This window comes from Chenopodium album, chromosome 19 (genome assembly GCF_948465745.1).
Source record: "Chenopodium album chromosome 19, dcCheAlbu1.1, whole genome shotgun sequence".
NCBI classification, from domain to species: Eukaryota; Viridiplantae; Streptophyta; class Magnoliopsida; order Caryophyllales; family Amaranthaceae; genus Chenopodium; species Chenopodium album.
This window is the reverse complement of record NC_137852.1, coordinates 7,013,855-7,026,391: the sequence shown is the minus strand read 5'-3', so window position 1 is coordinate 7,026,391 and position 12,537 is coordinate 7,013,855. Positions and strand designations below refer to the sequence as shown.

General features: G+C 35.7%; 3 protein-coding genes across 3 annotated transcripts; all 3 read right to left on the bottom strand.

Moving 5' to 3' along the window:
* Positions 1-99: 99 nt before the first annotated feature.
* On the bottom strand, positions 100-1,566 carry LOC145593920 (F-box/LRR-repeat protein At3g26922-like). The gene has a single exon (XM_081650279.1). The coding sequence runs from the start codon at positions 1,564-1,566 to the stop codon at positions 100-102; it is 1,467 nt and encodes a 488-aa protein (XP_081506405.1).
* Positions 1,567-2,729: 1,163 nt separating this feature from the next.
* LOC145593919 (F-box protein At4g09920-like) lies at positions 2,730-4,247 on the bottom strand. Its single transcript, XM_081650278.1, has one exon. The coding sequence runs from the start codon at positions 4,245-4,247 to the stop codon at positions 2,730-2,732; it is 1,518 nt and encodes a 505-aa protein (XP_081506404.1).
* A 1,045-nt stretch (positions 4,248-5,292) lies between these two features.
* LOC145594756 (uncharacterized) lies at positions 5,293-11,889 on the bottom strand. The gene is made up of 7 exons (XM_081651091.1): positions 11,607-11,889; positions 10,807-11,062; positions 10,624-10,707; positions 8,371-8,491; positions 7,753-8,055; positions 6,701-6,766; positions 5,293-5,613 (listed from the first exon to the last, which is right to left on the bottom strand). Exons 2-7 carry the CDS (start codon positions 10,992-10,994, stop codon positions 5,524-5,526), a joined length of 852 nt encoding a protein of 283 aa, XP_081507217.1. The 5' UTR covers positions 10,995-11,062; positions 11,607-11,889; the 3' UTR covers positions 5,293-5,523.
* Positions 11,890-12,537: the final 648 nt, after the last annotated feature.

The window sequence follows — 12,537 nt, the reverse complement described above, 5'->3', positions numbered from 1 at the left end:
GGAAGGCAATGATCAAAAGTCATAACATATCAGACTTGTCTTCCATTCATTTAAAGGTTAGATGTCTAACAAAATGCAATCGTGCAGGGATGCAGGATTCTAATCTTTGATTGATACGATCCATTCATTTCGAGACTTATCAGTTGATGCACGGATGAAAATACCAACAAATTCAAACTCATTAGGTAGCGAACACTTTGGAACAGCCAAAAGTGTCTTATAAACCTTGTACTCCCACCATAGTACGTCTCTTTTGTAGAGTTCACCATCAGAATCTTCATCATCATCAATGTCATCTAAAACACTATAAACAGATAATACACAAAGCCGCTCCAAACCATTTGCGTCTCTTAAAATGTGGTCAAGCAACTTCATATAATCAGCCTTCCACGGAGACATTTCTATTTCAAGTATCTTGAGCTTACTAAACAAATACAAAGGAATTGGATTTTGAACCTCAAAGCCGCAACCAAATAACTCACTACTCAATCTAAGACGGGTTACATTACGGAAGATTGACCGAACATCAACATCCAAGTAATTAAGGGCATTGAAGAAATCCATATAATTACCCAGGCTAACAGACTCGACACCAGAAATCCTTTGAACAAGCGGTAATATTCGGCCAAACTCATCAGTACATCTGTCTTTTATACCCCAAATACTAACTTGTGCCTTAATCAATTTAGTAGGATATTTGACAAAGCTATAATATCCAAGACAACCTTGTAACGAAAGGTGTTCCAGCATAGGTGTATCAATCACAAACTCGACTCCTAGTTTTTGTATTCGATTAATAATCAAAGACTTCAACATGGGTAATGATATATTCACAACTCCATCATAGGAAATACTAAATCTTAAAGATAAAAGTTCCAAAAGTGGGCAAGAATTAATAAATGGCCATAACTTTTGTAAATTATCCAAACGAATGTAGCTACCCAATTGAAGCTTCTTCAGATTAGGAAGACTAACTATTCCCTTTGTGATTATAGGCAATGTACAATACAGCCATCCATCCAAATGAAGCTGCACTAGTGATTGAGTTTGAAAAATACTGCCCGGCACAGAAACATTATTACTAATCGATTCAGAAAAAGGGTCGAGAATTACCTTGATTGCAGCCACATTCCGTGTACAAATAAAACTAATCAACGATTCCAATGTCGCCGTGCAAAGTTTATGTCTGTCGAGAGTGTCGCCAGGATCAGGGATGAAAAGGTTGAAGGATTGGATATGTGGGGAGGTGATTTGGGCGAGAATATGATGTACGATGTCTTTGAATCGGAAGAATGTTAGATTTGAACTTGGGGGATCGGCATTGGAAGGAAGCCATGGTGGATTATGTTTGTCGAAGGAGAGGTGGGTGAGATGAGTCCAGAGGTGGCGCCACCGATGGGATAAGACGGAGGTTGCGGCAGCGGTTTTGAGAGGGATAAGAGAGAGAATTTCGATCAAAAGTGTTTCTGGAAGTGAGGTTAGTCTGTCTTCTGCACCATTGTTGTTGGAATTGTCATTCTTTGATTGCAAATTCCTTCTCTTGTTGTAAGAGGGAGTTTCAGCCATTTTTGGGGTGATTTCTGTAGGTGAAACAGTGAAAAATGGAAGGGTTTATCCTTTTTAAAGTGTGACGCGATGTGTAAATGAGTAAAATGAGCCCTAACTCTTCATTTTAAAAAAAAGGGTGTACAATTTCTGAAAAAATAAAAAAAATTAAAAAAAGTGTGTACAATAAATGAGCTCCTAAGTTCTAACTAGAGGTGTCAAAATCGATTCGGCTCGAAAATAATTATCCGTTTTGAACTATAACCAATCCGAACTCGAAAAAATATATTTCTAACAAAAATTTTAAAACAAGAACAAATAATAAATTTAACACAATAACAATACTAAGTATCAGCTTTAGAAGCATAAACCCTAGCAGAAAATACAACAATTGAAGTAAAATTTTTAAACAAGATTCATAGACAATATACTTAATTACTTATGCTAAGATGCTTGAAAAGCCGCAATATTCTACACCAAAATCGCCTTCGAAGCTTCAGCTTTATTTTGAAAGGGAGATCAAATATAGGGAGGTTGATGATGAAAATTGGGAGTTGAAATGAAGACTTTTTTTTTGGGAAATTCCCTGTTTCTCACGGTGAGAAACGAAAAGGGGGCATTTTTGTGATTAAATCAACAACTTTTTCAATATTGTGGGCTCCACAGTTGAATAAAGTTGAAAAAGTTGTTGATTTATTCACAAAAATGCCCCCATGAGAAACGAATTTGTTTCTTACCGTGAGAAACTGGGGCTTCCTTTTTTAAGCTAGACAGTCACAATTAGCACCATCACATATTCAGAGTATCAGACTATCATACTAAAATAAACCCAGGAAGTCTGAATCTCCTCTAGTTACTTTAACCCAACTCTCCTAAATCCCAAAATCACTCCTTCAAAGCTAAAACAATCAATTATAGGCGATAATGATGAGGATGAAAACCTCAGAATGCGATTTTGGTAGATAAGCTCATGTATCAGGTAAATATTTCCCAACTTTTAACATTAGAGGAATTATTTGACAATTAAGTATATAACCATTCTACTCATCGTAATAAGATAATTTAAACATACAAATTCATAGACAATAGAAATTGCTATATGCTAATACATTCATCAGTTTAAGAAGGACTTGTCTTCTATTCATTAAATCGTTAGTTTTCACACCAAAAGCACTCGTGTTGTGTCACTGTGATGCAGGATTCCGATCATTGGAGGTTACAATCAATCCATTTTGAGGACCATTACTCGATACACAAATGTAATTGCCAACAAACTCAACCTCACTGGGTAGGGAACTCTTGGGAACAGATAACAACGTTTTAAATATCTTGTATTCCCACCATAGTTGGTTTCTTTTTTCGTCTTTTTTATCCTTAGAATCACTATCACTATCACTATCACTATCATCAAAATATTTACCATAAGAATCGGAACCATCAATTTCATAAACCGTTGTTAAATAAAGCCGCTCCAAAACATTTGCCTCACGTAGAATGTACTTTAGCAACTCGACACTATTGGCATTCCCCGTTGTATCCATAATTTCAAGTCTCTTGAGCTTACTTAACAAACACAACGGAATCGGATTATGGACATCAAACTCCTCATGAACATTACCCAATCTAAGATGGGTTAAATTACGGAAGATTGACCCAAGATCGACATCCAAGTTACTAAGAACTTTGAAGATACCCGAATAATAAGCCAAGCTAACAGACTCAACACCAGAAATCCTTTGAAAAACCGGTAGTAATTTGTTAGATAAATCAGTACTATATCTTCTGTTTATAAAAAAGTCCGAAATACAAAGTTGTGCCTTAATCAATTTACTTGGATACTCGACAAAGCTGTAATACCCAAGATAACCCTTTAGCACAAGGTGTTCTAGCAAAGGTGTATCAATCACAAACTTAAAACCTCGAGTGTGTATTCGATTAATTATCAGTAATGATTTCAACTTGGGTGATGATATATTCACAACTCCAACTCCTGCATTGGCGTCAGTTCCAAAAACTGCTTTTAAAGACAAAACTTCCAAAACAGGGCAAGACTTGATCAATGCCCATAATTTTTGTAAACAGTCCAATTGAATCTCAACCAATTCAAGTTTCTTCAAATTAGGAAGATTTACAACTCCCCTTTTAATGTTAGGCAATTTGCAATAAAAGTCTCCAACCAATTGAAGCTCTACTAGTGATCGAATTTTAAAGATACATCTGGGTATAAAAGCACCAGGTTTAAAAGCAAAAGGGTCAAGTTTTATCTTGATTGTAGCTACATTCCGTGTACGAAGTAGATTAATAATGGATGTCAATGTCCGTAGGAAAAGTTTAGGTTTTCCGCGGGAGTAAGGGATTAAAAGGTTGAAGGTTTGGATATGTGGGAAGGTGATTTGTCGGAGGATATGGGGTACGATATATTTGAAATTCATGAATATTTGCTGTCGATAAGATTCGTAGGTAATGTCAGGCCCTACTGAAAGTTTCCATGGGGTATCATCAGTTTTATCACCGTCAAAGGAGAGGTGGGGGAGTTGAGTCCATAGGTAGCACCACCGATGAGATAAGACGGAGGTTGCGGTGGCGGATTTGAATGGGAGAAGAGAGAGTATTTCGACCAAAAGAGCGTCTGGGAGTGAGCTTAATCTGTCTTCTACACCATTGTCACATGAATTGCCACTGTTTGATTGAGTTTCGGCCATATTTGGTGGGTGATTAAGTTGGTGCTTACAATTATGAGCGATTTTATTCGGATGCTATATGTGGGTAGTGGGTGATTAAGTTAATGCTTAGAATTTTAGAGCGATTTTCATAATTAAATAGTTATTTGTGTCGGTGATGCTTGAATTTTATCTCATTATAAAGTTCTGAGTTTGATCAAAATCTAACATGTACCTCAAGAAAGATAAAAAATAAAGAAAAATTGATTTTAATAATCCCACCTTTAGTTGATTCGTTGTTAATAATCCCACCTTTTGATTATTATCTAATAATCCCACCAGGAGATTTTCTTCTATTGGTCCCTTGTGACTGGTTACCTGTATAATGGGTAAATTTTGTTTAAAAAAAAAAAATTTAACTGACATGTGTTATTATGTGATAGGAAAAAAAAAATAAAAAAGAATAAATTAAAAATAATACCAGCCATCTCAATCTCACGCCACCTCATCCCTTCCGGCAGCCGTACTTTCCCACCCCTCCTACTCCGGCGGCCCCCTTCCCCACCCCCACCATCGAAATCTTCCCCTCTCCAGGATCCACCCAACGACAACGCCCCCCTTCCCCAGAACCCATGGAGTCGTTATCCTTGTCATCGTCTTCACAACTAGGCGACAATGGTGAAGAAGTTGCAGGTCTCACTCCTCTTACTTCAATCTACCAGCAACCTTCGTTTCTGAGCTCCTCTCTTTCACCCTTGATGTCTTCACAAGGTCAATTTCATTCCCTGAATTTCTCCAAATCCGACTTTTGGAGGTCCAATTTTTGCGACATTTTGAGTTTCTGGCAGGAACTATAGCTTCTTCAAGTTGATGCGAAGCGGAATTGGTGACAAATGTAGGAATTCCCTATGATTGCAAGTTACAAGTTGGAAAATACCTACAATATAATTAGGCCAAATATAATTATCATTTTGTAATCTTAGTCATCAATTTTTCCAAAGTTGCCTACCTAGATTGTATATATAATTCAAGAGGTCAGTTATCACTTTACTTTGTGAGCATATAAGTATATACATGGCTTCCCAACTAACAAAGGAGAAAAAATGCCGCAAGTTGAATAAATTTACTAAAGAATGACATGCTTCGGGCGTAAGTTGAATCATCCACAAACAAAATCAACTAGGCATGAGAATCATACTATAAATGACAAAGTTAAGAGCCATCTACCACTCCCTAAGTCCCTATATAAAATTAACTCATACATCAAAATCTCTAACCCCAGGACCGACCTAAAAGAAACTCTTATGACGAACAAAAATTATACGGTATCTGAGGATGTGTTGGCCCTGCGAGATCTCTTCCTCTTTCGAGGCCTGCTTCTCTTCGTATCACTATCAGTCTTGTCAGCCTGCAATACATTCATGTATCAGTGTGAGATAATAGCTTCAATAGCCATGCTAGCAGATTAGTTTCATCCATGGGTAGCACAAAGGCCAATGGAGGAATTTGAACCTATGACCTTAGTCTTTATCATTAAGCCAAAACCTCATTGGCAGGCATGCTATACAAATTATTGTGCAATGGCGTTTAATGCTCTATAGAACATGTATGAGCCTGATTAGATGACTAACACATCCTACTGCTTTAATAAGAAGCTACCCATAATAAACGAAGCCTGCTTCCACATGCCAACTGATGCAAAGAACATAGAACAATATTGTGGGGGAAAAAAAAAATAAAAATAATAAAATAACCTGAAATTTCTTCATTAGATCAAGCATCTAATGCACATTTCATAGCTTCAGGTAGCAAGGAGTCTAATAAATATGGTATAAACAACTGAATAATGAAAGAAAGTTGGGGAAGGAGAACCGCAGGTCAACACCAGTAATCCTAGAAGACTGCTTACGAGTTCGGTAATCAGTCTGTCACTATTTTTTACCTTAAAATCTAGCCAATACCCAGAAAGGTCATACTTTACAGACACATATTTGCCAGACTTGTACCTAATAGGCTAATATGACTGAAACATGACACCCCATTGGCAAGATAGGTAATGTTAGATCTTGAGAAATAGGACTATGAAACATAAATATAAACAAGATCCTTAAAGCACTTCCTAACTGTTTCATTTTTGTTCTAATAACAGAGCAAGCAAAACAGTCAACAGCTTTTGTTCAAGACTTAACTCAGCTTAAACCAATAGCTTTATAAACGTTTGACAAAATGTGTAACATTAATTAAATCAAAAGAACTCAACCCCCAACCCATCCAAAGTCTTCTCTTGACACTTCTTCCCTCCACAATCCACACCCCTAAAAACAGGAAAAAAGAGAAAGTAACATAGCCATCTCCATAGCTACACCATTACCAGAATTTCATAGCATTCATTAGTAAATTATCGATAGCAAATGCAAAATCTGAACTGCATTGCTGCACTAAGATGTTTGCAAATTCATCAACGTAATAGATAAAAGATAGCTTGAAAGGCTTACCTTCCCAGCACTAGGACCCGAACTGCTAATAGTTTTCTTCTTTTTACACGACAGCGGGTTTGGACCCTGCAAGGTTGGGCGGAACAAATGAAGTGAGTTAGATGACCACATAAAACAAAATGATGAAACAGGAAGAAATACATCATTATCAAGTGTATTAGCACCTTTAAAATCGCCTTGATCATGAGGGGAAAAAATAACAGATATTAGGTATATTCCATTACTCATAAGTCCAACATCAGTGATGGATACAGCCATACAGGTACATTCAGATTGTGTCCTAGATTGACCAGAGCAAGAGCTCTTGTAATTCAAACCCTAGATCTGAAATAATTTCACTACAGCACCTTCATGGCCACTAAATATGGGTAGAGAGGCCAGGCTGAAGGTATGTGTTAATAAGTTTCCCCCTCTCCTTCCTTTCTCTACTCTATCAATCTCCATCCTGATAATAAAGTGATATTTATCTTAGACGTGTATCCTAGGAATGTCCTGCATCATGCCATATTGCACTAACAGCCAATATCTAGGAACAAAGTACGAGTCAGAGCAATTAAACTCTCAACCTTCGGAAAGGCTACAAAAAAACATGATTCCATATACCACTGTCCTTAACGGTTGATGTAACTGTCAAAGTAATATAGCTGCCATTAGGTTCCTAGGTTCCATAGTTCCAGTATATAATCAGGAAGAATAACTCTTTGGTAACCTATACCATAGGACTAATAGAATAATATTCTATTTGATTTTGGAAACAGGTTCCAGTTGTGCAGATATACTACTCAAAGCATCGGAACTACATTAAAAACTGTCTACAAACCTTTTAGTACATCAATAATACTTAAATGTCAATGTTCCTAAAGTAGATCAAAGCCAATGAGAAATGGCTCCTTTTTCCCAAACATGTTAGACCACTAAAGAGGCTAGGAGGAGGCAGGGAGAATGGCACACACACACACATGCAGTGAGATTATACATAACATAAATAAATAAATAAATAAAGAAAGAAAAAGTACACATATGTAATTTAATCAGGTGTAACGGATTATAACCTTTGCTCTTTTCTTTTTAAATTGAGCCTTGTCTTTTGCATGAATTGCATCTGTCTTACTAGGCACTCGACTTACTACAGGCTGACCTGGCAAATCCTCATCGTCAGTTCCTTCCTCTGCTGGGTCCTTTAATTCCTTGGTATTCAATATGCCCTTTACTCTCTTTTGTAACAACTTATATTCTGAATCAGTCATATGTAGCCTTTCTTCTTCAGCAGCCTTCACAAAATCACGCTGATATGATGAAAGTTGCTCAAGAAATACAGCATTTCGCAAACCAAACATCACTGGGACTCCAGGTACCTGTGAAGAATTTAGAACAATGAATTAGTGATATGAATCCAGTCAGGAACATCTTCATAAACTTAAGATTGTGTTTGGATAACAGTCACAAAAGCAAAAGGGAAGAGGGGAAAAGGTAAGCTTACCCTCTGCACCTATCCAGCATTATAGAGCTTTAAATAATTATTGCACTGGTTAAAAACTTAAGGCTATAATGCTATATTCTATCATTGAGCAGTTCGTAACAATAAATTTCTTTTGAATAAACATTGAATTCTTAAGTACCATCATAGAAGATTAAAAATAATAGAGAACAAAGGCAATAACTAAAGTTACCTTTCGGGACTTCTTTCGTAACTCAATGTCTTGTGTAGCAACAAAGAAGTGTTCAGGATTATTTTCTCCAATAACTTCTATTATACAATTTAAGGCACTTTCCTGTTCTCCATGCTCACATCTGCCACAAAGTCGAGTGTTAAAATATATCAAGGAAACTCATTGTTTTGATCAAAACAAATCTGCAAACAAAATTCTTTATGGTAGTATCATATAAAAATTAAAAAAAAATAAAAAAAACAAACCCATGCAACCATTGAAAATTTAAACAGCCAAAAGATTCCAGGAAAATCTTTAAATTTACCAAGCATAAGCCTCTTCAAGCACACAGTGACACAGACTGATGACACTAAACATATTTAGATGCCATACCCAATCCATCAAAGTGCCTTTCAAAATATATCAATGTTTCTCTGACAGAAACTGCAATAATGTATCATGAAACATCTCACAAGAAGTCAGTATACAAAAAATATGGATGCTCTCAGTCTACAATCTATCTCTAATTGCCTAAGTCAGACAGAAACTGCTACTGAGGGCAACAACAAATCATGAAACAACTTACAAGAAAAATCAGTCTAAAATGGGAGTATTTGGTTCAAGTAATTTAGGTATAAGGTATGGGTTTAATATAGGTAAAACAAAATATCAATTTCCAAACACATACTTCCTCCGTTCTTTTTTACTTGACCCATTTTGACTTTTACACTATTCACCACCCCTCCTTTGACTGTCTTTTGTGGATTATATGTAAGGAAAAACATATTCATGTGGAATCTTGTTAGACTCATCTCAATATAAACCATAATAATATATAACTTATATAATTTTTACGTATGGAGGATTAAAGTTATTGAAGTTAAATTCTGCATTGGGCAAACGTGATAAATTAAACAGGTCAAAGAAAAAATTACGGAGGAAGTACCTTAAACCCAAAAGGTATAGAGTTTAGAAACACAAGGAGCGAAAAGGTGGGTGTGACTCAATCCATATCTTCAGGTATCAAATAAAAAAAATGTTCATTGCTGAACAAAGCCAAGCACATCGTATTGTGTATCAGATCCAACTCATACCACTCTGTGAACAGAATATGGATGCTCTAACTGCCTAGTCAGACACACACTGCTATCAAGAGCAACGTGATATCATAAAACATCTTACAAGAAAAATCAGTCTAAAATGAACATAGGAGGCCTGATCAGCCACTGATGGGGGTGTTTGGTTTAGAGCTTTTTGGAGAAAAAAGTGTTGTAGGACCATTTCAAAAAGCTATTTGGGGTTTTTGGTAAAAAGTTGTTTGAAATAGCTATTTAAATCCAAAAAAACTCTCTTTCAAAAAGCTCATATGAGGAGCTATTTGAAAGAGCTTTTAGCTTTTTGGTCGTTGATACATTAAAACAACATATAACTAGCAGCTTTTTACCAAACACTAATACACAAACAATTAATTACAATCAGCTAGTTGAAACACCTAATGCAAACAACTATACCTCTTTGCCTCACCCTTTCTTATTTCGATAATTGTTTAGATAAGTTCAAAACAAGTTCAGATTTCCAATTTTCCATCAGAGTTAGGACAAGACGAGGTGCAAGAAAGAACTGAAAAAGGGTTTCTAAATTAGAGTGAATTCACCTAAGCAACGAAGCCAAGGATGAAGCCTTGATATAGTTTAATAAATTAGATCAAAAGGCATAGGGCAGTATTTCAAAGGGAAAAAAGTACAATACTGAGCAATTTAAATAGCTGATGCCTGACATCAAAGAAGGAAATCACAAAATAAGATGAGCATGAAAATAAAATCACTTGGAATTTGGAAATAGAAGATTTGAATGGAATTTCAGGTGCAGCTCCACTCTCACCTTCCTTCCAAATCCCCCCAACCTCCTTTTGTTTTGGTTTGCATATTGTTTTTGTACACAAGCACCAAAGAAAGAAAGCACCTCGGTAGAAACCCACCCGGGAAATTCAAACTGAACATTACCGGAAACTAAAAAGAGGCATTCCAGTTGAATTACATATCCTAGTAGTATAACTACACTACAAATTACACACTCCATGTATGATTTCAACATTACAGGAAATCATACATTACAAAGAAAACCAACACATTTCACAGTTTCACACAATGGAAAATTAATTCAAAATTGTTATACAAAACCCATAAAAATAGCATAGTTATGCAAACATTAAAACAAATTCCAATCCAAATTAAATTAAAAACTGCTAAAAAGAAGGAAAGATGAAAAGCAAACCTAGCAAGCTTGTAATCTCTCCGAGCAACACGATATGATTCAGCATGAGATTTTCCAAGAGACTTCAACTCTTCAATAACACATCTAATAAAAAAAAAAAAAACATACTCAAATATAAGAAATTAACCAAAAACGCAGAAAAAAATTTGAATAGTAGTAAATACAATCAAAAGTAGAAATTACTTGGTAGTGAAGAGCTGAACAGAAGCACCAAGAGTGTTAGAGACAGTAGTTTCAGGAGAAAGATGATTAGAAACAAGGTGATGAACAAAGGTACCGTCGCATAGAACTTTGAATGGTTCTCGAAAACCAAAGCAAGCAGTGTAGAATCTGACGGTTTTTCTGTGACGCTTTTGCTTTTTGAATCTCATTATTCAGGAGTTACAATTGAAGGCAGTGGCGGATCCAGGATTTGGGGACAGGGGTAGCGCAACGTATTCTAAGTTAAAATTGAGCCAAGACAAATTAATTAATACAAAATCAAATTTTAAAAGTACATAGAATGTATGCTATTACATTACAGCACAACTACTTAAAAGAAAAATTACAAATGTTAACGACGAGTTTGCATATTTTGGAATCGATTTACAATTGCATCAAGACTTACATTCGAGAACAAATCTGTAGCATTATTATGTTTTATCAGAACATATATCATCATTATCATATTTGCAAGTTCAATCATCATTACAGCTTCAATTGAATTAAAAAAAAAAAAATAGAAATTAAACTAGGCAGTAAGTGAGTAAGGCAATAGGCAATTAGCAAATTTAATTAATCAACATAATAATTAACAAATTCAATTCATAAATCAGCAAGTTAAATTCATCAACAATTCAACATAGCAAATTTAGTCGATTCAATTATCATATAAACAGGCAAACAGCAATTACTTCAAATCTTCAATTCAATATTTCAATTGAAAATTGAATTCATAATTTGATACTGAAATTCTAACCAACAAAAAACAGAACCAAGGGAACCTTAATTGGAGCCTTGGAGGAGTTGGAGGCCGAGAACACTGAACAGTGAGCACCCCCTGAACAACCCCTGACCAGCCGTCAAAGGGGCGAAGAGGGGTTTTAGGGTTGTATTTTGCGAAGAAAGAGAAAGCAGATTGCCGTTGATTTTTTTTTTCAAGGAGGAAGAATGTTCAGAAGAGGAGGAGTCTTGCTGATTGGGGAGTTACTCACTGTACATCGATCACCGGAATTGAATTTGTAACGAGGGTTGTGCCTGCTAGGTGTTTGTTGATATGTTTAAATGAAAAATGATGGTGATGACTACTACTCTACTACTTGTTGCCAATGTTGGGTGTGCCCCAAATGATTTAGGCCCGTTGTTTTAGCGAAGTATATATACGTATTCTAAAACCAAGCTTTCATGGATCAAGTAAGAGTAGGGCTTGCTTACAATATTTTTGAGCAGAAAAAATTTTTACAAGATAGTGATATAAGTGTCATGGAAAGATTCAATTTTAGTATAAATTAAATTAATAAGATTAGGAATTAGGTATTATATAGGAAAATTTGTCCAGAACTACCCTAAATATAGGGTGATTTGTGAACAACTACCCATTTTTTTTATTTATTAAGAACTACCCGGAAGTTACAAAACGTTTGGGTAGCACTACCCATTAACGTTTTCCGTCCAAAGAAACGTTAATGGGGCCCACTTTTTCACTTTTTCCACTTAATCAACTCCCCTAATTACATTCTCTCTCCTCCCTAATTAGCTTCCCCTAAACCCTTGAAATCAAAACCCCCAAATTTAGACATCCTACCAATTACAATGACCAATTAGACATCTTACCAATTACAATGGCCAAATTAAAATGCAATTGAATTCAATCTTAAAGTAAAAAAAAAAAAAAACCGAAACCTAGAACTCAATTGAACCCCTAAACCCTAAAAA

What these genes read in the sequence shown, in the direction of transcription:
- LOC145593920 (XM_081650279.1), bottom strand. Translation starts at nt 1,566, where the DNA reads ATGGCTGAAACTCCCTCTTACAACAAGAGAAGGAATTTGCAATCAAAG.
- LOC145593919 (XM_081650278.1), bottom strand. Translation starts at nt 4,247, where the DNA reads ATGGCCGAAACTCAATCAAACAGTGGCAATTCATGTGACAATGGTGTA.
- LOC145594756 (XM_081651091.1), bottom strand. Translation starts at nt 10,994, where the DNA reads ATGAGATTCAAAAAGCAAAAGCGTCACAGAAAAACCGTCAGATTCTAC. An exon ending in GTTCAGCTCTTCACTACCAA is followed by an intron (nt 10,708 to 10,806) that starts GTAATTTCTACT and finishes TTTTTTTATTAG; the next exon opens with ATGTGTTATTGAAGAGTTGA. An exon ending in TACGAAAGAAGTCCCGAAAG is followed by an intron (nt 8,056 to 8,370) that starts GTAACTTTAGTT and finishes AATTCTTCACAG; the next exon opens with GTACCTGGAGTCCCAGTGAT.